The sequence below is a fragment of the Frieseomelitta varia genome, unplaced genomic scaffold, assembly GCF_011392965.1.
Source record: "Frieseomelitta varia isolate USP_RPSP 00005682 unplaced genomic scaffold, Fvar_1.2 scaffold_493, whole genome shotgun sequence".
NCBI lineage: Eukaryota > Metazoa > Arthropoda > Insecta > Hymenoptera > Apidae > Frieseomelitta > Frieseomelitta varia.
In genome coordinates, this window is record NW_025110249.1 from 618,636 (window position 1) to 646,039 (window position 27,404).

The 27,404-nt window shown below is 37.0% G+C and overlaps 1 protein-coding gene across 2 annotated transcripts in view; it reads right to left on the bottom strand.

The window, feature by feature from the left end:
• LOC122533070 (protein TANC2) overlaps nucleotides 1-27,404 on the bottom strand; it is a 66,984-nt gene that overhangs the window by 35,499 nt on the left and 4,081 nt on the right. For both annotated transcript variants that reach the window (XM_043662434.1, XM_043662436.1), the window contains exon 2: nucleotides 22,990-23,144. In XM_043662434.1, the coding sequence (XP_043518369.1) occupies nucleotides 22,990-23,086 (97 nt within the window). In that variant the 5' untranslated portion in view covers nucleotides 23,087-23,144. The remainder of the gene's footprint in view (nucleotides 1-22,989; nucleotides 23,145-27,404) is intronic.

Consider the following 27,404-nt stretch of genomic DNA (forward strand, 5'->3'; position numbering starts at 1 on the left):
TACAATTTGCTTGAAGAGCAAACGTTCTTCTTTAGGATTTTTGTATGCTTGTAATTAGGCTATAATTAGACTTTCAAAGAATCTGGAGAAACTTTTCTTGTGAAATATTCATAACTTAAATTAATATAAATAACGCGTAACATGAATGGACATGAGTCGTTTGAAATTACGGTTGAAATTAATATTACATTTGGAATCCATCGTAAATCTTCTTTGAGATAAACAAATATTTAATTGTGCAGTATAAATTGACTTGAAATAAGTATTACTCTTAAAGTTTGAACAAATATTCTATTAGTTTCATCGTCGTATACTAAACGAGAGGAAAACTAGCGTCTCTGTGGTTCTTTTGTTCAAATCCCTTCCTCTCTCTTGCTCACGTAACTCAAACGTTACAGCAGTCGTGAAAGTGTTAATTGTACACTACGTTCAGACTGATATCGATCCTCGAAATTTTCAAACAGTTTCTACATCATTCAACACGAATATTATAAAATCTGTAAATTCAATTCTCAAAGAGGAAAACAATTCTTCTTCTAGGAAAATAATCCGGAAATATTAATGCAATTGTACAATAGAAATTGGTCGTAAATGTATATCTCGCACGTTCGTTATTATTAAACATCGAGCCGAAGGGAACAGAGTTTACGATCGTTCTTTCTCTCGAGCTCGATCCACTCAGCTGGATCATTCAGCTCGAATCCGCGACGCAGAAAGCGCGTGTATGAGAGGCTTGCGCAATTGCTGGGTTATTTAATAAAACAAAGTACCGACCAGTATCGAGCGGGTAATAGTACGCTGCAGGGAATGCTACCGTTGTTCAAGCGTCCAATGCCGAGAGAAGTTGACACGGCCTCTCGTTTATCCAGCAGGCGTGAACGCGTTCAGATCTGCCACGTGCATTCAAAGTCCCTCGAAGTCCTTGCATCGAGAACCAGGACACCTAAAGGCTAATAATCTATGCACGCTACGACACTTACGAGACAGCTGGCGTTAATTCGAATCTCGGTTAATCCGAGACTGTTCCTCACTTAACACTGGCTCAGGTTATTTTCATTTGCTCCCAGCTTATTTGACAGATTATGTCTGCAGGTTGTGAACTACAGGTTTTGTAAGAGGAATTTTAATTTTTCTTTCTTCCTTTTCCCACAAATGAAATTCTTCTATATGAAAAAATGGTTTGACCAGAAGAAAATGAAGCACGACTCTCTATCATTCATGCACCAAGATATTCACGTTCTCAGACTAATTTCTTTCGAAAAGTCCAGCAAAATTCTAGAGCGAAGAAATGAACAGTTAGTATGTAAACAGGAATATATAAATATATATATACAAATTCTACGTTGAAAAATCTAATGGAGTAGTTGGTAGAAACTCTAGTCCAAGGAGAAGGATGATATCCGATCACGCAACCGCAGATACTCTCGTTCGCCCACCAGGTGCTAACTGCGCGATTCTCAACGGAAGTAGCGTTGAAAGGACGCGTATACTCGCGCTCTTCGCTCGTTCAATACTCGTGACGCCCACGATCGCATCACGTAATAGTCCGGGCGAAATTCAAAAGCTTTCGAACATTGATTGCTCGGAAACAACTGAAAATGGGACGAAATAGACCTAACTAACCTAAAATAAATCGAAAAACTGACTTGTTATGAACGCAAATTCGAAATTACTTGGATCCTTTTCGAAATGGTCATTGATCATTATTAATACCTCTTTATTAATACTTTTCAATTATCATTATTATATTATTATATTATTACTATATTATTATTATATTGTTATATTATTATATTATTATTATTAATACTTCTCAATCTATTTGAATTTAAACTGCACCATGTCCAGTAAAATCATTTTAAGTATATATATTCTCTGAAGTAAATTTATTTGAATTCAAGTAGTCTAACGTGTGTGAAGCTTGAATTCAAATTAATTAGCGACGAATGAGTTGTCGGCGCCATTTTAAGTACATATCTATTTTATGTAGTCACTTCGTTTTGATACAAATTGCCTAGTTCTCTAAACGCAAATTCAAGCAGCTTGACGTCGTCTTTGATAATTTTAGACATTTTCCGATAATTATGCTCGAATGCTCAAATTCGAAGCGACACGACTCAATCAGAACGAATCTTAAAAAAAAAAAGCCTGCAGACACCAGACACGTCACAGTCATCGATTCACGAAGCAGGTGCAGCTCGTCTAGGATTCAATCTTACATCGTCCTCCCTCTACCACGCCACTTTCTACTTTCACGTCTGTTCGATATGCACAATATCTGCATAACGAATGGAGTCTAGATCCAGCTAGACGTCGTGAAGAGGAGGACAAAAAGGAGGTGTTCCAGGAAACGAATCGCTGGCTCGCTTGCATTCAAGTCTTCCTCCTCTTCTTCTTCTTCTTCTTCTTTTTCTTCTTTATCCTTGCTCTAGTCGACGATCACGAGAGAGCCTTCGCGCGATCCGATCCTTTCTCGCTGCTGCGCTGTCGCGACGCGTTCGTTCGTTTCTTCGAGCGACGCCCCTCTCCCAGCGGTGACCCGATCTCTCGAACAGGTTAAAGTAGCTCCTTCACGTACGTTCGTGTGATGCGTGTATGTAGAGTATGTGTGCCTGCTACTCAGCCTACCCAGCCGTATTATTACGTGTCGCTTTTGCGGGCCTTAGGGCTCCCCTGTGCGCTCAGCATGTAACAGGTTCCAGTCGCACGCAACGGCCGGGAATGGGCGAGAGATCGCCTCGCAGGAAAAATGGGAAAGAAGCCACTGTACGCGAGCTCCGACGAGTAAGGCTGTGCCTGTTACTCTCCTTTATTAATCTCTTGCGCTGGAATGACGTGAACTTTTTGTCTTAAAGTTGCAATATTTTCTCAGTTTTAAGTTAATATTTAAATGTATAACCGAGGGAAAACAAACAATAAATTTATTATTTACTTCGCAATAATTTCTATCCAGTGATATACCGACGAGTTCGAAAAGAAATTATGTTGTATACGGTTTGGTCACTCGTTATGGTTCGCAATCAGTTACAACCCGGGCATTAAAAATAGTTTCTTCTTCCCGCATTGATCGAACTTCCCTGCATTGCGATTCTGTGAACGTTCAGGACAACTTTGTAGGTTGTACTTCTATAACACTGAGTTCGAGAATTCGCACTCTCAACGACGAAAAATTTCTGAGAACAGTTAAACTTGATTTTTGGTAAGTCTGGTAAAATGGATGTTGATACAACAGCACAGTGATTTTTTTCATTACCCAAAAATTGTTTCATTATCTAATTTTCGCTTGTGTTTCAAGATATTAAATAAAGTGATTTAATTTATTATTTATTGAACGATTGGTTAAATTTTGTTATGATATTAGAACCTTTGAATCTGTTGACCATGGAATCGCGTGTACGATGATTCGAAGCTCAAGTGGAAGGTGCAGGTAGCTATTGCGATTGATTAATGGTTTCGAGGCAGCTTCGATCAGTTTTTTTTTTTTCACCCTGAGACTTCTAATAAAGTAGAATTACATAGATCATTATCGACTAACAATAAGAACGGTGAAATATACTACTACATCTGCTGAGAATTTAGAATCACCGATAGTTCCAATGTACAAAAAAAAGAAATCCAAGAAAAAAGATCCCATTCCTTGAACTCGATGTTCAAGAGTTATTAAAATTCAGGAGATTCAAATTTAATTGATGTGAAGCTCAAGACAATGTTAATGTAAAAACAAATCCCGAGAAACACATAATAAGGCTCACTGAAACAGAACTACAATCCCTTAATTAATTCCACTTTAAAAAGTTCCATAACTCGAGAATAATTCGATGGAATTGTTATAGAAGTTTTGCATCTGGCAAGATGGCGAGAATATTCAATTGGCCGTGGTTTCTCGATGAAAACGCGGGGATATACGGTACCGTGCGTATTCGACGGGCCATCGAAATCATGCTACAGAGTGTGCCACGGCGCGGGGTGAGTTCTTTTTGCTCGAGGGAGAGTGTACCTCGTGTCGAGACCCGTATAAGGACCGACTTGCACGGTACAACACACCGGGTTCTCGGCCCCCTGCCTTCCAGTACACAGGATCCGCTATAATCCGGTACCGATACCGGCTATCTCGCCGCAGGATCATGCGTAGTTAATTTGTCGTAGCTCCCTTTTTCACTACCAACCGTTTCCACCTTGGTCACTGCCGAAGAAGTACCTAAATCAGGGGTAACTGCGCTTTACTTTATTCTTTTTAAACCACGGTCGTTCATCGATTTGGCTTCGTCAGCGTCGGTTATATGCGTTATGTAACCCTTATGCCGCGGTGAGATCATATACAGTCGGCACTTGAGAGTGTATATTGCGATAAGTTTTAAACTGTGGGCTTTTTTATTCGCTGAGGATAATTTTGTGAATACCTGCAGGGTAGTGTTGATCGAGTTGATAGAAATGTTTTGCTGTACAGAGTATTATGTATTTACATCGGTGTTTTATTTCGTTTGGTTAAATGCTTTTTTGTACACTGTACGGAACTTTATTTATCGCGACGTTATTTGGATGGGGATCTTTATATTATTGCAAACGTTAAACTAAAAATTTCTTTTTCGTGATTGAATTCATCGTGATCTTTAAGATTGAAATTTTCTTTTTACAAGAAAGAATCCTCAGAAATTATGGGTTAATACGCGATTTTTTTTTCGCCGATTTTGTGTAAATTATTTAAATGTTGGGATTAAACGTTTGAATTTTCATGATATCCTAGGGTAAAAATACTTCCAATATCTTATCCATTACTCTATGCAAAAGAACCAACTCAGGACTGTCGAAGTAGAAGCTCTACGCTTTAAAATCAGAGATTAAATAGACTGAATGACGTGATTTCGTGTTACAAAGTTACAACAGTTAAAAATATAATTTTTCATCGTGTTCCTCACTGTAATTTCCGCGCGAGTCGATACACTTTCTCGACTTTCATACTTCTATCACACGAGATTTGTCTCGATAGAATTATCCGTCTTGTAATAAAAATTTCCATCAAATTCTTCGCTCTTAACTGATTGCGGACCATAACGAATGACCAAACCGTGTACAACGATTCGTCGCTTTCCTTTTGAACTCGTCGGTACGATATCACTGGATAGAAGCAACAAATTTATTATTTGTTTCGTCTATTTTGTTTCACTTAAATATACTTAGAAGCTGAGAAACTATTACAAAAAGTTCTCGACGTGCGTGGCAAGAGGTTAAAGAAAGAACAAGAACGACAGACGCGGGCGAAAGTCGAGGTGGTTGATGGAAAAACGCAAAACTAAAGAGTGGATCGGTGGTCGAGACGGCTCCGACTCGGTTACGTACTACGTACGATCGCAAAGGTGTGTATATCGCACCTTTCCACGTAGGCTAATGTGGCGGATGCGGGTGGGCGGACCGGGATCTGGCTTGTGGCAGTGCAACGATGCCGAAGAGCCCACGCTGAAACGGGCATCGGTAATTAAACGAGCACCTCGGACGCGGACGCGTCGTTTTTAACGGAGGATCGGTCTGCACTCGACGGTCAACTCCCCGCTGGCAGAATTTCCGCCATTTTTGCGCGTTTCCAGCATTCGGTATCGACATTTTCGATACATTATTCCATCGAACGCACGATCGTAATTAACTGACCGACAACCACCTCTCTCTTTCTCTCCCTTTCTTTCGCTATATTTTATTTGTTTTAAGAAAGAAGAACTTACTTTAATTGGATTTAGCTTTTATAGAACAAACGTGGTTGGATACGAATCACGTTAATGAAGAAGAAAGTTCAATTCTTAATTAATTAAATTTTATGTCATTATGTTATTTAACTTTGTTAAATTTTAACATATAATCAATTATAATTAATAAATTTATATAATATAAATAATTGAATATAATTAAATATAATTGTATATAACTGAATATAATACTGTTTTTGAAATGACTGTATTTTTGACGACGTTTCACGACAACTTTCATTGTCGAAACCTTCAGTCGAATAATTTTAGATATAATTGTATTATATAGTGACTAAAATGTTCCACTTTAAGGACGTTCGCGTGATTGTCTTTAACGAGGATTGACTTCCGAGCCCTCCGTATGTTACTAAAATCAAAGTAAAAAGTATCAAAGGTATCTCAGGAAAATAAAGCGGAGAACTCTTTCTTTTGTGATGTTAAATTGTTCAAGAAGTCCTTCGTCCAAGTTTCCGTATACTATCAAAATCGTGGCATTCCACACACTTTGTAAATCCACGGCGAATCAAGCACGCGATCGCGGTTCCCATCGATATCACGAAAAATCATTATCGAGTTTGTTATAACAGAAAATATGCGTAGCGTGCAAGTTTCGTTTCAGACTCGATCTATGAGACGAGTGTGTCTGAGAGTTAATTATAGTTAAAGTGACGGTAGCAAGAGGCTCGAACGAGTGAAAACAAAGTGTAATTATACGTCGAACGCAAAAGTGTCAAAACTATTTATAGCGTGGCTGGCGTGATGTCGAACGGCATGCCGAAGGGCCAACGAGAGGGAATTATTCGCGTTACTTCAAGCTCTACCGACGCATTACGTACAATTGGGTGCGTGGGCAATGTTAAACGTTAAATCGTTCGTCACGATAGGAGACGATGCGACGAGATTGCTCGCCCACGTACGAATTTCCTGCGGCACCGTTGCGGTGTACTTTATTCGGCTCTAGGTACCCCAGAATCTCTCAATCACCGCGATTAAATAGTAGTGGAAACTGTGTCTCGTTACGGTACAATTCACTCTTACTCTTCGCGTCTACATCGATCATCACGAAACAATCGGTTGACTACGCTACGTTCTCTGTAACTGGAACTTTTCTTAGTCAGAAGAAAAGAAGATTATTGGAAGATTCAAAGTCTGGGAATGAAAAATTGTTGCGAGTAATTCATTTGTAACATTTTCGTGTTGGTGAAATATTTATACTGGTGGAACATCACGTATTTCATTTCGAAGATTTTTTTTTTAAACCTGGAATAAAATCTAGTAACTGTGGATTACTTCGTTTGATATTTTTGCATAGTATATTGATGAAATATAATGGTGGAGCAATTAATATCTTGGTAATTTTGATATTTTTGTAATAATGCAGTGATGAGCACTAATCCAGTAAATATTTTCAAAATGTGAATAGGCATGCATAACATAGGCTTGCAAAATTTAATAATTATTATGAATACTTCGTTTGGTATTTTTATAATGGTGTATGGAATAATTGAAATATGTTCGTAACGTTCAATATATAGAGTGCTAAAAAATATAAACAATTTCTCAAATACTGCAGGAAGAATGACACATAAATTCGAATATCTTACTATTTACACCATACGATCAACTTCAGCAAGTTTAGCTCTTGGTAAAAAAAAAAAAAAAAAACAACAACATTAAATTAAATACCAAAACTAAGATAAATGGAGTTGATCGCTTTGGCTCGCAGCTATGTATATAGAATAAAAACTAGAATTCTCTACGCACGGTGGTAACAACGAAACGAATATGTGTGCGCTCTGATCTGTCACCTTCACAAGTTTCTACTAAACAGGAACACTTCAGAGAATCTCCAAATGAAAGATTTCTCCGCGCGTACTCTCGTCTGCGAGCATCCTCCTCTTTTTATCCTCTCGAAGTCTGCGAATACACGTGAAAGTCGAACGCCGAGTGATTCGGGGACCGGCGGGCCATTTTCGAGCAGCGACTTTGTCTTGAAGGAAACAAAGATCCCGCTGATCGTGGAATTTCAGTGGCTGCGTGGAACGACGAGGATTCCTCGAAAGAATTCGCCGAGGCACGGGGGTCGATACTCGTGGCCTCGAGGGGGTTAATGACGAGAAAAGGGGAGCGAAAAAATGCGGCTGAGCCACGTCACTCGACAGGTAGTTGCCCTGAAAAGATCGTAGACGCTGTGGAATCTTTCCTGAAGGAGCATAGAGAAAGAAAGAGAGAGAGAGAGAGAGAGAGAGAGAGAGACTCTTTTACCCTGGCGTTCTCTCCCCACCAGAATTCATCGAATCGGTTTCACGAGAGAGCGAGCTTAAGGTCAGCGGACCGTTGCAACCGCCGGAGATTCATTTCGGAAGATAGAGCCGAGGTGGAGAAAGAGAAAAGAACCGGTCGTAAATTTCTGTAAATTTCGTGCCCCGAAATATTATCTCTGTATTCTCGGTACTGTAACGCCACCGAGGAAACACGCTCCGCTTCGTACGGTGCTCATTCAATATATGTATATCGCGTGTGTATTCACGTTCACGCTTAACTCATTAACCACCAACCATGTTCCATTAATACCCAACAATTCATTTGCAGTCTCTTTCCGGTCGGTTCAATCGTTATTGAATTTCATTGAATTTACATTGTGATTATCGGACTGAAGATTTATGGATTTAATCTGTTGGGAATCGAGCAGTGGAATGTAAAATAGTATAGTACAAAAGTTTCGCGAATGTATCATTTACAAAAAATATAGATCAAGAAGTGTATCGAGCCTTACATTTGTAAATATGTAAAAACAGTTTGACAATCACAATATGAATCCAATGAAATTTAATAATAATTTGTATGGATCAATCATGAAGTAAAGAATGTAATGTTATGTTAATGGAATGGTGATTAAATTCCTTGAATCGCAATACATGTAAATTCAATAAAATCAAATGACTTGTGAATAGTTATTTAAATTAAGTGACTTATTATAATATACAATTTAATATAATATTATAATATTATTATAATATATAATTAATTGAAATGACTTATTAATAAATAGTTTCAAAATAATCAAGTCTGAGAGTAATGCGAATTTCATGTCGATCTGACTTCATTCTGACCTCCCAGTCCTATTAGCAATTCTTTCTTTCGTATTAGCAAGCACGAAATTACGAAACTGTCCCAGGATGTGAGATCAAAAAATACACACAATGTTCCTTCAACAAGGAACCGTTTAACGAGCCACGGCAAACAATCGGAGAAAAAATAGAAAAAGAAAGTAGAATACAATATACAAGGTGTCTCAGTATACAATCGACAAGGGTACGATTTTGTTTGAAAAATAAATTGAAAATATAACTATAAAATATTAATTGAAAATATAACGATAAAATGCTATCATAAACATTTATGTATTAAAATTACAAATTGAAAGGAAGTGTTTCTTTCTTTACACTGTTCCTCAAAATTCACCGAATACTTCGTGCAGTTTAAAATTCCACTTTTCTGCAAACTTTAAATAAGAATAGGCTTTAAGGAAAAAAATTTTATTCCACGTAGAATCACTCTCTTGTTAGTCATATTACGATTATTAGATCATCGTATCTAGACAAACGTATGTAGCTTCTCCATTAAAATATAAAAAATGCGTAAGAAGCCAATCGAAAAATACGACTGACAGCCTCCAGCGGAACGTATTGTTGTTACGTATGCCGCGTTAATATCCACCTTCGGCTGCTAAGATACTAATTACGATTGCCAAACGCAAGGCTGAAGGCACTAAGAGACTAAACGCGAGGTTTCGTTTGTCGATCGTTACACGTTCGTGCGGCCGTGTTTCAGGAAGAAATAACACCTCATCGGTCTTAAAGTCAGCCTCGCGAACGGATACGCTCTGCTCGCGCGGTTTGAATTATACCTCTGGCGCTGTCCGTGCCGTGAAGATAGCTCGTTCCGAATGACCAGACTGGCGCAGAAATCCTACGGGGGACTCGTTTCGAGGAGAGGAAAGAACATGTCCGAACGACGTGCCAAATTTATTTAGACCCTCGCGGGCTACGATCGTTAAACGAACATTCGACGTGAGAATACGATCGATAAAATCTTGTGTGTATATCAGTTGAGAGGCTTTGTTTCTTTACGATCGTGAATGGTACGATAATTGTTGAGTCGAAAATTCTATGATAGGTTACGTTAATTTTCTTTTTTTTAGAAAAATATGGTACTATCTGGAACAAATGGTACTCTATTTAGGTGTTTTAATTATTGAGTCTGTGGAAGTCAAAAATTCTATGATAGATTACGATAAATTTTTTTTTTTTTTTTAGGAAAATATGGTACCTGCAAAAAATTGTACTCTATTTAGATATTTTAATTATTGAGTCTGTGGAAGTAAAAAATTCTATGATAGTTTACGTTAATTTTCTTTTTTTTTTTTTTAGAAAAATATGGTATTTGGAACAAATAGTACTCTATTTAGGTAATTTAATTATTGAGTCTGTGGAAGTCAAAAATTCTATAATAGGTTACGTTAATTTTCTTTTTTTTAGGAAAGTATGCCAGCTGGAAAAAATGGTACTCTATTTAGGTATTTTAATTATTGAGTCTGTGGAAGTAAAAAATTCTATGATAGTTTACGTTAATTTTCTTTTTTTTTTTTTAGAAGAATATGGTATTTGGAACAAATAGTACTCTATTTAGGTATTTTAATTATTGAGTCTGTGCAAGTCAAAAATTCTATAATAGGTTACGTTAATTTTCTTTTTTTTTTTAGAAAAATATGGTATCTGGAACAAATGGTACTCTATTTAGGTATTTTAATTATTGAGTCTGTGGAAGTCAAAAATTCTATGATAGGTTACGTTAATTTCCCTTTTTCTAGGGAAATATGGTATCTCGAAAAAATGGTACTGTATTTAAGTATTCTTATATCTCTATCTAATATTTCTTCCTTTATTAAAGTTGTATTTTCTGTTTAACTCAAGCCAGTCATTTTCAGAAATAAATAACAGTATATACTCTCATTTCTAACAGGGATAGTTCGGTGATTGGAAAATGCAAGCACAAATGTGATACGAAATACTAACTAATAACGAAACAATTTCTTTCTCCTGCTGAGAAATGAGAAATATTCTATACCCAAAGATAAAAAAGTTTCGAGCATGGCTACCACCAGCATCCAACGCGATCAGCCATCGCGAGTACCTCGATACGTGAAATACATACCGTCGAATCGGCAGACCAATAACGCGGATACCTAGTCCGCCCACGTGTCCACTTCTACAAAGCGAACGCAATCGCCGACGTACACGGACACGTAGAATTCGAAGGAACGAGGCACCAGCGTAATTTCGCGCGTCCGTGCAACCGTGGTCCACGCTCGAGACTGTAAGAAGGCGGCGTGAAGGGACGGGGAACGAAGAAGGAAACGAGACACCGGTTTTCCAGCGAGTTGCATTCATGAGGTCGAATGAACGAACCGTCCGTGCACGCACGAACACGAATTAAGCTTGTCCCCGAGCGTAAGCATGCGGCAACACTAATGGGAGACTAACGCGAGTCTCTGCTCGCGATTTACACTGAATGGCCCCGTGTCACGTGGGTGTGATCGCGTAAACGTCGATACACGCCGGTCAATCGCAACGAATTAAGGAGGAGAGACTTGCGAAAGATGCTGATGACTCGCGTCGTGTTTTATGCTACGACGATCTTAGGGTAAGGACACAGTGAGCAGGTTGTTGCGTTGTAAGGGTAGTTTCACAGATCTGTTTATTGTAAATATAATAATAACCTGTGTTTGCTGCTATACTTATAATGTATCCTTTCCTGGCCAAAGTATCTCAGAACGACTCACATTGCTAATTCCTAACAAGATTTAAGCTACGGTGTAACTCTGTTGACAGAGGTTTTAATCCAACGATAAGAAAAGAAGTGGAAAAAAATTAGTTCTGAATGAAAATTTAGAAACTTTAAAAACTTTTAATCCAACAATAAGAAGAGAGGTGGAAAAAAACTAGATCTGAATGAAAATTTAGAAACTTTAAAAACTTTTAATCCAACAATAAGAAGAGAGGTGGAAAAAAAACTAGTTCTGAATGAAAATTTAGAAACTTTTAATCCAACAATAAGAAGAGAGGTGGAAAAAACTAGTTCTGAATGAAAATTTAGAAACTTTAAAAACTTTTAGTCCAACAATAAGAAGAGAGGTGGAAAAAAACTAGTTCTGAATGAAAATTTAGAAACTTTTAATCCAACAATAAGAAGAGAGGTGGAAAAAACTAGTTCTGAATGAAAATTTAGAAACTTTAAAAACTTTTAGTCCAACAATAAGAAGAGAGGTGGAAAAAAACTAGTTCTGAATGAAAATTTAGAAACTTTTAATCCAACAATAAGAAGAGAGGTGGAAAAAACTAGTTCTGAATGAAAATTTAGAAACTTTAAAAACTTTTAATCCAACAATAAGAAGAGAGGTGGAAAAAAACTAGTTCTGAATAAAAATTTAGAAACTTTAAAAACTGAATTAATTAAGAGAAGTCGCTGCACTGCTTGATATTCGATGTAGACTGGCAATAATTTTTCTTAAAAATCACGGTTTCGGGCGTATGTACTGAAATGTACATACAGATGAAACGTGTATCAAGGAATTTTGAATTTTAAAGGAATTTTTTTTAATTTCAACATCCGCAATCGAATCAATCTCGGAGTCTCTGTCAATTTGTTGGCATTGACCCGAGTTTTCTTACATTGAGTCAAGTCTAGAATGTGTCAATTCTATATTCCGCGATATTTCATTTGTTTTTTCTGCTTTCAGTTAATTGGATAGACAATTATATATCGCAACCTAGACCTGCACATTACGTTGTTACTCGTAAATCTGCGCACTATGTTATTACGCTTGACGTTCATTCGAGTGTGCTTCAGTTGTTCGTGCACTCGTGAAAACTCGTTCGTCCACCGGTCCTTGAGAATGAGACTTTCACGGCTACTCCGTCGACAAGTCTCATTTGCAACACAATGCACGATGAAGTGCGTGCCCGCTTCTCAATGGCTCTGGCAGCGACACGCGCCTCAACGATCTACGAATTGACATTAGATCGGTATACCTGTTTGATATGAGACTCTGGGGATGGTGACAAAATGATCCAAACAACACACGATATCTCAAGTTGATTGGAGCCTGGATGTTTGTTTGGGAGTGTCGAATGACGATAAGACTTTCAATACATAACACATGGATATGTTAGAAAGTGTATGTGAATCAACCAAACTTCTGACATTCGAGCTTTAAGAGTCAGGAGTCCTTTCTTCACAATTCATTTAATAAATTCGGTCTTCCATCGGTCTTCTAGCTGCCGTGGAGCCGTTTCTTGTGAAATCTCGAAATAATCAATTCGATATACGGCTACATTTACTCATCATTGAACTATGTATAACGAATAAAGTCATGTTTGAATAAGCTTTATTCGAATAAAATCGTTGTTCGTTATCTACGAATAAATTTGACAGATTATACGCCCAACTCTGCTTGACTAGGCCTTCTTTCAAAAATTAAAATTAAAGCTTATCGTGTTTAGATTTATACTTGCTACTCGCGTCGCTTCAGATTAAAGTAAGACGTTTTTATATATGGTACACAATTCAACATAAACTGTGTGCAGATTGTACATACAATGGACTCCTAATTGTAATTTATTTTGTAATTTTAATTGGACGCAGCAATTCTTTCCACGGCGAACGTTATTTCCGACGAAACGATTTCTAGCAGTGACCAAACGAATTCTAACTACAATCTCAAAACACACAGACATACGCCTACTGTCATCCTGACCGGAGACAGATTGACCCTTGGCCGTTCGTCGTTCGTACATATTTTTACACCTCCCATTAGATATCGACTTAACAGTCCCCCGGTTCCCAATTAATTACACCGTTTGGAGGATCGTAAAATGTATCCCGAGGACCACCAAAAGCGCGCGCTATTCCACAAGTTTACGGCTCGAAAAACCGGTGGACGTGGCAGCAGGGGAGCGTGTGCGGATACTCGAATTCGCGTCGTACGCGAAAACCGCTCGCACGCTCGCCCACGCTCGGCTCCTACACGCTGCGCGGTCGCTCGTTTCACGCACGTTGCCTCGACGTATACTCGACGCTGTGTGCGCCTCGGTTCATTCAGTCGTTCGAATCCTTCTTTCATTCAAGGCCCGATACAGTTCGATCGGCGGCGCATGCACCAGGCGACTCGTAGATAGGCACGCGTGTGCACGTGTGCAAAGAGAGACACCGAGAGCCAGCGAACCAGCACTTGCACGATCGATTGAAAGTGACTTTGTTGAAAGTTCGCCAGTACTCGTGGATTGTCGAGGTTATTTTTAATTAGAGGTTTTCAGCATTCGGTCGTATATCGTTGTTGGCGAGCGCCTAATGCCTCTCGGAAATTGCAGCTCGAGCCCGTCTAACAGGGCTCTTTTGCTGTTGCGTTCCTACCATCTGTCGTTTAGAGAAGTTACGTGAAAATTTTCAGAGGTATTCAAGTGTAAAATTTCAGTTTCACCTTGATTTCTTTGGTTTTAGTATACATAAAATCCATGAAAGTGTTGTCAGTCAATTTCAATTGTCATTCGCTCGTACGTTGGAGAACTGAATTTTAAAAAAATCGTAAGCTCTAGATATGGAAGAAGCAAATGTTAGACAAATCAGAAGAAAAAGGTATCAAAGAATTCTCCTTTGCAACAAAGAAATAAAATAACGTTCACTAACGTTCATTAACGATCAAGATAACGTTCATTATGATACTCGATGCTCAAATCTCAGGACATCTATTCGAAACGAAGTTGCGATTTCGAGCTTCGAAAAAAAAAAAAAAACTAGAATTTCTAGAATTTGAGTGAATTCGTTTCAACGAATTACGAAAAAAAAGAGCCTATGTGAAACGTAGAAAAATCCTGCCGATCGAAATCGACGTATCGATAAACATGCGTTTAAATTTCCACGCGATACTCCGCCATAAACATTCGCTCGTCCCTCGATTATTCATCCACGCCAAACTATTCCACAATAATAACAAGTTGCAGTTATCGCGATCGTAAAATAAAGAACAGACGTCTCGAAAGCATCGCGTTACACCGGTCGGGTTCTCACGGGTTCACACGAAAGGGAATTCGTTTCGCATAAATTAGCTTGGGTAATCGCGCTGCAATTAAGGAGGGGGATGGTAATAGATTGGCCGTGTAATTAATTAACAACCAGGGCGGTACATGAAATTTCCATGAAACTCCTATTCCTGTGAATTTCATCCAGTGGTCTAGTATTTCGTTCGACCATCGCGATCACGCGTTTCTCCTTTGAAGACAAGCTTTGCTCGTTCGTTTAAATGAGAGATCGTTCGACGTAATTGCCGATTTTTTTTTTTTCTTTTTTTCGCGACGATAGCATCTGCGTCACGTAGGACGAGCTCGCGGCTGTGTCGAACGGCTCGTTTGTCTCGATCGATCGCGAGTATACTTGCTGGAATCGATATTGGACGCATTGAATACGCATATTGGATGCGTACGCGCATCGATTTTGATGTAGTAGTAACGATAAATCCAAACTTTAGGTGCGTTTCGAACAAGAGTATCCTGACTTGTCGATTGCTTTTTGATAAAATGTATCTTAATTGTGAAACTATGAAGAGATTAAATCACAGAGATTTAAAGTGATTTCTCGAACAGAATGTAATAATTCGCAATTGTTAAATATTTCAAGTCTATTTCAAACTTTTTACTGATATAGACACGATGCTCAAGTCTCGTTCTGTGCTAAAGAATTTAACAGAAATTTACTTTAATTAATATTTGATTAATTATTTGATCATTTCTTCGGTACGTTTCTTTACAACAATTACAGCAATCTTCTATCAAAATTAATAAACTCTTATTGTACGAATTTTAATAATTCTCTGGTGTTTGTAGAAGAGCATTTATTATTTAAATTTATCGCACAATATAATATATAAATAATATTATATTTATTATATTATATTTTTATTATTATTAATATAATATTATTATATTATTATTTATTAATATAATATTATGATATTATTATTTATTATTAGTATAATATTATTATAAAAATAAATTATAATATATTTTACAATATATATATAATATATTGCATATAATAACCTTGTTATGTAAATAATAATATTACAGTATAATATATATTATGTTACATTTTATAATATATTGCATATAATAACCTTGTATTTTGATTTTAGTTCATGTCTCCTTCCATGGTAAACACTCCAAATCATTTTCAAATTCTTATATTCTTTTACCCCATCTGTCAGAGAATTATATAAACTGTTTCTCCGCCGACATGTTCAAGTAAATGGGGGTCTCGTCATGTTCATAAATAACGAAGATGAATATCCATGTGTATGTACTTTCCTGAAATATACGAAAATCGATCGACACCATTACCGTGCGTCCGTGATCCACGCGTCGCGAGGGCAACACCAAGGGGGAGAAAAATCGGGTCAATGCAGGGCGTATCAGAGATCCCAGGAGCGTGTCACGCCGCGGCGAGCAAATTGCCGGCCGTTTCGTATCGGTTGAAAGATCTATAACAATAACGGTTTCGATTACGTTTTACAACACGTGTACCGGTGGTTTTATCGCGCGACGAAGTGTCGGCGGGCAGGGGCCCAGAGATCCCGATAAATGCACCGACAGCACCACGTTGGGCAATCCACACCGCTGGATCTCGCCCCGCGGCGAGATTGGTGCAACTGCTCGCGAAGGGTAACAAGTAGAAAAGGCGAGACCGTGGTAATACCATTGACGCGAATTAACCGTCCAAATGGTATATAATTTTCACATAATTAGTGGCCCCGCGGCTACCCATTACGGAACACTCATCATAGTCCACTTGCTCGTTGGTTAATTAAATTTTACAATCGCTCCAACTCGCGGCTACACGGGGCGTTATTAACTAACCTAAGTCTAGGCATGTGGTGGCTGTGGAATAGATGACGAGACTGCGGCTTTTAAGCGATTTCAAAATACCTACTTGTTATTGATTTTAAATAGTTTCTCGCTTTTTAAGCGTGTACTATTTTATTCCATGTATCATTTTATTCGAAGTGACGATGCTTTGTAAACATAAATTGCTGGCAGATGGTACGAAAAGAAGTTTGTCAAGAGCAAAGGTTAATAAGGTAACTGTGATATTCCATGGTCTTATTGATTAATTATAGGAGAGACGTGTAAAAGACGAGATGATTTTTTTTGAAATCCGAAGACTGCTCGAATTGTTCACGATATAAAGTTTAATTTACCGAAGGCCCGTTCCTCCGAGACGAAATATCGTTCGCCTTGAAACAGTGTGAAGTTACTTTCACGATTTTCGTCGTGCTCGCGGCGACCTAATTAACAAAGAGAAACCTTTCCGATTAACCCCATGATCCGTTTCACGTATCAATTACATCAACTTCCAAAATTGCTCTTTCTTTAATCGCGAACGGCAATCGAACTTAAAGGACAAAGATAGTTTCAGAAGTTTAAAATCTCAGTTTCGATGCAACAGAGAGAAGATAAAGTTCGAACAAAAGATCGGAAAGTAGAGTCAAGAATTGGCAAATTCAATTTTCTTAAAAGACGAAGAAAACTGATTTGCTTCAAACTGTCTTTCACGTCTTCAACTACAAGTGACAATCAAAGTCAGGGATTGATAAAATTCCAGAACTAACTAGTAATACGAATCACTTTTAATCCAACTTTCTCAGGAAACGAAGTTATTATTATTATTATTATTATTAAACAAACAGAAACATCGACGTATTTTCTGTCTCATCGTCAAATCACCTGCTTTTCAATCGAGACCAAGTAAAATTCACGTGAGCATCGAGTTCAATTAAATTAACATTTGATTGTTTGAAATTCCTGGGCGTTCTTACCGTAAAATCAAAACTCTCACCTCCCTTCTCCCCACTGACGGCTACTCAACTGACCGCAGAAACTCAAGTAAGCTCGAGGTAGAAGGCGTATCGCGCTGTGTATTCCCACGAAAGAAGAAAAACCCCTGGGATCGGCTCGTTACGATCGGTGGTCGCCGGTGCACGACGACCAACATCACAGAGACGACCACCACTCCACGCGATTACCATCTCTCCGGACTCGTACACACTGCAGGTCCATCGTTCTACACGCACTGAAGCCGCTCCTAGGCGTTTTTTCGCCGAGGGGATCCTACGTGCCCGAGATCGTGGATCTCACGAGGGCGCTGAAAGCCTCACGGCCTCGCGCACAGTTTTATGCCGCCACGATACGTACGTGGCATGCGTCCGCTACGTGTCCGGCATGAAACCAGCGAGAGATAATGCGCCGATCGGCAAGATACTCTTGTCGTAGATGGCGAATGTTGCTCTGGTTCGCCATTGACGCGCTTAGTCCAGAGACACACGAGACTCGCCTCGTTTTCGGCCACCTCGACATCTCGAATTCATTGAGTAACGCGGCCCCTGTTACACGCGATACGACTTATACCGGTTACGCAATCACCGGTTTACGATCCACGATGTGGAAAGCTGTCCGATGGAAGGATTACGTCGAGCGACAGTAAGTAAGTATGTACTTTTCGAGCCGATAATGCATGCGCCTTTACCGTAATTTAATGGAAAGAGAGAGCAAGATTGGAGCTAATAATGATTGAAAAAAATAAAATAAAATAGAAAAAATAATAGTTATTCTCCGTGGAGTGAGAGAATTTTTGGCAAGTTATTCTTCTAGTGAGGTTCTTATGTTCTTGTCCCACTATTTCATAGTATCGTTTGTAGTGAATATAAATGTACAATAAGGATTAAGATATTTATCTATAATTCAAATTCATAATTTAATTCAACATACTATTAATGGAATGTTCAATTATTTTCATTGTCAGCTGATTTTTAAATATAGGCAGAAGTTGGAATATTTAAGTTGAGGTATTTCAAGTTAGATTGGAGCTAATAGTGATTTAAAAAAAAATAATAATAATACAGGAAATAATAGTTATATCTTAAATAGTGAACATCCTATTAATGGGATGTTCAATTATTCTTATTGCGAGCTGATTTTTAAATATAGGCAGAAGTTGGAATATTTAAATTAAGGTATTTCAAGTTAGATTGGAGATAATAGTGATTTAAAAAAAAAATAATAATAATACAGGAAATAATAGTTATATCTTAAATAGTGAACATCCTATTAATGGGATGTTCAATTATTCTTATTGCGAGCTGATTTTTAAATATAGGCAGAAGTTGGAATATTTAAGTTGAGGTATTTCAAGTTAGATTGGAGATAATAATGATTTAAAAAAAAATAATAATAATAGAGGAAATAATAGTTATATCTTAAATAGTGAACATCCTATTAATGGGATGTTTAATTATTCTCATTGCCAGCTGATTTTTAAACATAGACAGAAGTTGAAACATTTATGTTGAGATAGACATGAAGTTTGTAATTCAATACAATTATCCATTCTATCAATGAAGCGTTTAATTATTTATTAGTTTTCAGATAAAATCAGAAGTTGAAACCTTTGTTTGTATATTAAATTTACAACTTAACTTTGTACACTGACGACAGGAATAATTAAACCATTACTTAATTTGACGATAGAGGATATTCTTCCTAGAAGTTGATTGCGATTATCCAGAAGTCGGGAAGATAAACGGTTTATCGAGCTTTTTTATCCGCATCCGGATGTCGTGCAGATCTGGATTACTCACAAGTGAAAGACGAAGAGAAGAAATTCTTTGCTCAATAACCAGTGAAGAGAACATTGTGACGCACGAGTCGAGATAAACTCGTAATCGCGAAGAGGGAGGAAGACGCCACAGAGAAAGCACGTTTGAAATTGCCAATGGAATCGTAATTAAACTAAACTGACGTTTCCTCGCGCCTCGTTGTGGTTACTTTCTCCATCGTGTAGGAAATCGATCGTAAAGCCGTTTGCACTTATCTGCAGGAATTTATGCTTCCTCCGTGCACTTGCAAATGTTACACTATCACCCGTAAGTGTCTAAATTATTAAAAATATATAAAAATATATAAAATGTACCTACTTCATATAAAACTACATATAAAACTCTTTAACACGTCGACTGTGGCACGAGTTTTGTATTTCGTTTTAAGGATAGTAAAGAAATTTTCTTCTATCGTGTAGTAAATACAATAATGGACAAAAGAAAGTTTAAGAGATAAAGTGGTAAGAAAATATGGCATACTGTTAGAAAACAGAATTATGTTTGACAAGAGCAATGAAATATAAATGAAAATAAATTATTGTTAAGTATGTAATATTTAACAGACTACTGATACACTACTGTAAATCTTCTTTTGTATTTTCGATCGACTTGCACTAGGTATTCAAATATGGTAAAACTCTATTTACTACTACTACTTGCTATTTGAATTTAAAGTTAGATACATGAATGAAAAATCATTGTCAAAGAGAAGAGTCAGTCTTGTATGTACTCCAATTGTATAAATTACTCGTCCAACAAGTTCAACAACAAGTTCATGTCAATAGAATTCTATTGTACTTGTGACAGTAATGCACACGGAGATGAAGGTGGATATATTACTTTTTTTCCACCAAAAGGGAATAATACGATTGGGAAATTAATAAGATCGCCAGACGGCGCCAGTTTCCGATAATGGTTATCGACGTGTGTTGAATAGTCGCGGACGATCCTTCCTCAGGCTGTGCACCAGCTTCTGGTGCCTATACTACTCCAGTTTAACGCTTCTTATCATGCTCGTCGAACAAATACCGATTATCGAACCGACGCGAAACGATACATATTCTCGTAACGCGGCAACAATAGCCGTATATAAATCAAGATATACTCTTTCGACGCCTACTGATATTAGTTCCCTGTAAATGTAGCTCTGTGTCATCGATTGCGATGAAATCACGATATCATGTAAGACGTAGAAAACGAGAATCTTATTGCCAGAGCCTTGAAATAGTATCGGTGAGACACGAATTCACGATAACGTTAATTGGCTTGTTCATTGGTAACGATCGAAGGATTTGACGAAATTGGATTGAACTCTGATAATATTATATTTATGTATTATTATAATTATATTATAATAAATTATTATAATTATATTATTATAATTATATTATATTACATAAAATTCACAATAGTACTTTTTCATTTTATAAACTGAAAATTACAAGACTATCTCTTTCTCCACCCTTGACCATTAAATCTCTTTCAGGCAAATATACTCGAAACTTGCTTAACATAATAATTCAACAGCAACCAAAAGAAAAAAGCTTACGAACTGAGATTAATTCGCACCAACGGCAATTAGGAACTGAGTTTCAAGTGACATAAACTCGCGTCTATAGTGAATATGTTGAATATATTAAAAAGCAAATAATTAATTAATAATAAATTAATAAATAATTACAATTATTAATAATAAGTTAATAAATAATTAAAATTATTAATAATAAATTATCAATAATAAATTAATAATTAATTATTAATATTCACTATTCCATCAATGTCCCATGTTAACAATTTTCTCAAAAGTTAAGTTATATCCTGTCCGAGAATCTTTCTTCTAAAAGATTTCTTTCTCCTCAAAGACTGCGGCGGTTGATTACTCACAATCAGTATTTAAGTTTTTACTGATCTCGCGAAGTTCGAAGAAGATAAGAATTGACGATTGAACAATGCCCCAGCACAACGCGTTATCATTGCCAAAAACGGAGGCGCTGACGCGTCTGTCTCTCCGGTTTATTGCGTACATACACCACGCCCCCGCCTTATCCTACGTGCATTACAACCGCGAAGTTCGAATTCGGAAGTCGTGTAGGTGTGCTCTGACTCAGTGCGGTGCCGAGTCTTCGTTCACGGTCCGATTTCCAATCGCATCCGGCTTGACTTGGTCAGGAATATCTGTGTTCGGTCAGCGTGGAATTTTAATAAGGAAAAATGTCCCATCTAGTTAGCGGCGCGCTGCTACGCCGCGGAATTTGCCTTACATTTTATATGGTTTCAAACGACCCGAAGCGACAGCTTGTAATCTACTCAAACTTCTTTTTTTTTGTAATTATTCTTCTTTTCCTGTTTTCTCTCGCATTTTTACAATTGGAGATCTCAGAGGAAAACATACATGATACTTTATTTATTTGGCTTGCTTCGAACGTACTGCTGTGTTCTACTTTATTTATTATATGATGTATTAAATTTGATAACGATCTTAATTTAAAGTGTTTCAAAAATGTTATTTGAATTTTTTAAACTTTTATTTTTTTTTTTTTTGGACACTGTTACCAACGAAAAATCGCGCGGAATATATAAAAAGCTCAGTTTTATATTTTAAATTTGCAAAAATTGTAAGAGTTGATATAAAATAATAAAAAGCGAAAAGAAACATGTGTCAACGTTTCTAAATATTTCGAAAGTGAAAAAGAAGAATGGAAAAGTATTTGTTTAGTCAATGTCAAATCATGTTTGTCAATATAACGAATTTTGAATTGCGACTTTCATTCGTGTTTTTTATTTGTAATCTTCAATTTCTGTTTGACTTTTTGTTTGACGTAAGTCATCATCGAGTACGACAATCTCGACTCGTTCATAGAAGATACGCGCAATTCAATGTTACCAATTGATCCGTGGTGTAAGCTGAACCAGAACGCGTAAAAATCTATCGTAAAACGCTATTAAACGTCGTTAGGCAACATTAAACATCAGAGACAAGATAAGAGGATTTTTTTTGTCGGTGTTAATGAGATTTGCTGTACAAGCACGTTCGAGAAGGCCACTAACCTTGCCTTCTTATATGATAGGAAACTCTGACGTGAAACTCGAAGATCTCGCTTATCGATCGTTGGTAAAAATGTGGATCACTGGCGCGCTTAATATTCATTTGAATTTTGCAACTTTGAAATTTCTGTAAAATTTACTAATCAAAATATCCTATCGCCATTTCAAAATATTCGAAAAAAGTTTTATTACTTTCTACGCTTTTATTACTTCAGTCTTCTTAATATTTGATCGTTATTTTACAATGATTTTTATAATACAACTTGGATTATGAATGCTTTTCGCGCGAATTTATATTTTTATGAAACTGAGGCAAAGAAGCCAGATTCGACCGAAGATTCATTTCATCCACGAGATATATTGTAATGTTATACTTTGAGTGTTTCAAACAACCTGGCATATTAGGATATTCTAATCAAAAATAGCAGAAATACGAAAACTCACCATTGTTGTAGACTTCTGCATTGACCAGCGTTTCTTCGTCATCCGTATCCGGTCCGAGAGACACTGGAGTGTACACGATCGAGTCTCGTCCTCTCATCGTATTCAATTTTAAACAAACAATTTTCCTTCTTCTTTATGATACATTCGCGAACGAACTGAAACAAAAAAAGAAAAAACCGCCTTTGAATGTTTAGTGTCCCACGTGGGCGTGTCGGAGGTGTGTTTCAGCTATTTTAAAGTTTACTTTCTAAAAGTGTACGAGAGATACGCGAAGATAAAAGAAAAGAAAAAAAAGGCGAAGAAGTTCGAAGAATTTGTGTTGTTGTTCGAAGACGAAATAGCGATACACCGACTTTCGCGGTAGAATTCAAAGCTTGCTAGACGTCTGCGCAACTACGCCGTGACTCAGAAATCCAAATATAGTATTTCTACGGCTTTCTTTGCATTTCTCGAAAAATAAATTCCCATCCCGTATGCTTCTTCCATTCAACTAATCAGATTCGAGAAAAATTGACAAATTGCAGTCAGGAAGAGTTGCTCTTATCAGAATAATATTCTGCTTGTCGTGTTGAATCATTAGATAGTTTTATTGCGTTCGTTAAAATGATTAAACCACACATCTCTGTCTTTCTCTAAACTGTTTATATCGAAAAATAATCTTTAATTTCCGCTTATTATCAGTACAGTTTCAGTTATCTTTTTTTTTTTTTTATTTTTTAGTAAAATATTCATTGTACTACACAGAGTTGTATCATATAATATTATTTATATCTACATATTACAATTACTATTAAAATTATCAAATATTGTTTAAATAATATTATTCGAGTAATAAGTCAAATATCATTATTCAAATTGTCATTCTGATCAAATAACTACTATTTTATTAAACGATATCTGAAAATTCTGATCATTTTTCACCCTTTAAGAACTCGAATGCACGATCATTTAAATATTTAGAAACTTTAACACGAATCATATGATGAATGAACAATTTCCGTTAAGCAGTTTTATCGATAGCGAGTAAGTGTACGCGCGGCGAAATTGAAATCGAACATAACTCCTGTCAACTATAAACCCACTATATGCGTTTTATGGAAATTGTAAATAACGTGGCAGAAACTCGTTAATGCCGTTATACTCCATATTTTATACGAGTCCGTGTATAAGCATTTCGTTAACAAGCCAAAAAAAAAAAAGAAATTTCAACATGCGCTGCAATATTTTATCCGCGAGAACCACTCTGAGCGTTTGACCGTTCACCGTTTTCAACGTCCCGATGAGATTCTTGGAATTAAAATTATGCCTGTCATTGGTCAACCGTAACCAATATTTTCCTATATTTTTTCGTACGTCTTTGGCAGTGAATTTAGACAAACCGGAAGAACAGGTGATTCAGACGGTTATTAGGAAGTTTTTTCAGATGGTAAAGATATCGTTTATTTATCCGTTTGCACCCTATGCAAACGTTATGCGTTTGTCTCATATGTTACTCGTGCGTTTCTTCGACCGACATGCGTGTCCTTGTACCAAAAATGGCAACCCCTCTTCAGTTTAAATCAAACAGACTTTCGCTTCATATTTCGTGCATTTAAAATAATCTCAGTCCCGAGATCTCAGAAGAACCATCTTTATCAAAGATGTATGTCAGTCAATTGAAGCTTTGTCTTTGAAAAATTTTCAATTATCAATTATTGCAATGAACATCCCCAACATGAGCGAGGACAATCTGTATTATAAGAAAATTTAGAATAAGATAGTTTAGAAGTAGAGAGATACATGCATTTCAGTATTTCGTTTTCTGCACTGTTCTTCTTTTTTAATTTATTTAGAAAACTTGCACATCTTGAACAATTGAAGACTACGTCACATACATTCTTCATAATAAAGTGAAATAATACGACTGACTGAAATATTTCAATATTTTAATTCTTTTCTAACCATAGCAATTAGATGAATAAATATTGCACTTTAATCTTGATTATAAAGATCTTTCTTTCGTAACGTAACAATCTTCCACGTGTGAAAACGATATTTGTAGATATAAGAATTATCTCGCAGCATTTCTTCGGAATGAGAAATAAGCTTCTGCCTTTCGATGTAAAATAAAATCCTTATCAAGAACCAAGTATACGACAAAAATAAAATTCGTATTGGTCAGAAATGATCAAACGACTGAACGAAGGTCAGTTTGAGATATAAGATCGAATTCCATTGAAATTATGCATCGGACGCATGCATGTCAGCTGCGTTTATACTGACACAATGGAATAGCATGTCTCTATTTCTCTATACATGATTTTCACATGTTGTGAAAATGCGAACAATTAAAAATTATAATGTATAACGCTTCGTCAATTTGACAAATAAAAAATTATTTACCAATAACAGAGATTCGGGGATTCCCTGAATTAAAAGATCGTAATATCTATAAAAAGACGTGTAATACTACATGTATATGCAAGTTTAAAACCGCAATTTTCAATATAAATGTCAAAAAAAAAAAAAAAAGTGTTCAATATCGCGCTATAACCCGACTCGTGGAGATTGAAGGATTAATAATTCTCCCTCGATGCGTTTCTGGATTCTTTCGCTCGCATGTTTCACGTTACATCATAAAGTGAGTCGAGTTGGAGCAGCTTGGAATTTTCTTCAATTAATAAACCTATCGAAATGAGCAATTCGTTTTTCACCTAGCAACCGGTTTCCTCGTGGCTGCGCGTTCACGGGTCGTCGTCGTGTTCGGGATACGGGGATCTATTTCGGGTAGGACGACCGCCGTCGTCTCGACGCACCGGTAGACGTCATTCTTCCGAGATGCGATCACCACGTACCAACGAACGCCGTCGTTATGTCTAAGAATGTACCAGCTGTCGGTACATGACTACATAGCAAACAAGTTCAAACAACGTTGCGCCGCTGTGAAATGCAAATATCGTAACTCGTCAAGGCTCTGCATATTATTATCTGCATAGATTACGAAAGATACGCGGACTATCCTTTTCTCATGCTGTACGGATTTTGACGAAGAGAATTCGTCTTGTCTCATCTTTGACTTAGAAATTGATTTAGAAACCGGAAATCCTCCGTTTCTTTTATTGTATGAATTTCTAGAAGGGAAGAATTTCTTTCTTAAATCTTGTTTTTGTCTGATTTAAAGAGCAAAGATCCTCTTGGTTACACAGAATATCTCTTTCCGTGTTGCATAAATTTTGAGAAAGAAACTTGTTGAATTTAAAAACCGGAAATAACATTGGTAACACTGGACGAGATTGGTAACAATGGCTTCTGACTGTGTTCAAATGCAAACGATATAAATTACGAGACATAGAATTTCGTTTATCTGAATATTAAATTCATGAAATTAACCAATCACTCGGCTCTCTAAACAATTATTGGTTAAGAAGATTTTTCATACGAATCACTACTCGAGTAAGAGAAATTTTTTTATCCTCCTCGTTATCTGTATTCTTTTTATTAATAACAGGAATCCACTGATTTTCACCTCAGTTTGTAATATTAAGAACTCTTTAATTCTCTCAGTTCTTTATTGTAGAAATTCACGATCGTTAATCGTCATTTGACAAAATTAACTGTGGCCATCGGTTGGCCAATAAACAAAGCTCGGACAAAGTTCGACCGCATTTCCTTTTGATGGTTAATTTAAGCGCATAATTTCCTTGTTCTTCTTTGTACGACGGACCAGCGGATGCACGTGTATACACGAAACACAGAGCGGTGGTTGTAACCACGCCTTTAGGTTCGCGGGGGGTCTGGCTACTGGCAGTACACATGGAACAAAGAAAAGGAAGAGAGGACTAAATATCACGCTGCTCGATTTCTGAGAACCGTTCCAGGAATTGATATTTTTAAACCGTTGCATTTAGGATCGTCTGTGAGCCCGACGTCACTGAACTGTCTGGTTCAAAAGTATGGCAAAAGTTTCCGACGCGATCGAAATCGCAATATTCTAGGATTGTTTTCTGTCAGGTGTATACTTCGAACGGTACATGCAGAATTTATCTCGACAATTGCACACAACGGAAGGATACGACGAGGGAAAAGAATTTTTCTATTCTTAGGAGATATCCGCCCCACTTGAAACTACACGTTCTTTCCTCTCCTTCCGTTTCACGGCGCGGCGCGGCGCGGCCAAAGGAAATCATCGATTTTATTTTACTTCTTTTCTCCGTCTTCTTTGCCCCGGTTGCATTAACTAGACGAACGGCGCGTTTGGATGAAATTAAATCGTGTTGGAGGCGATTGAAATCCACGGGAAAGCGTAGGAATTTTAAATTTTAACGAACGTGCGTGCTCTTCCTTATTGGCTACGTTGCGTTGCGAAAATTTTTTTAATGCACGAGAAAGTATGAGGTTGTAATATCATATTTCTGAAAAATAAATTTTTATAGATA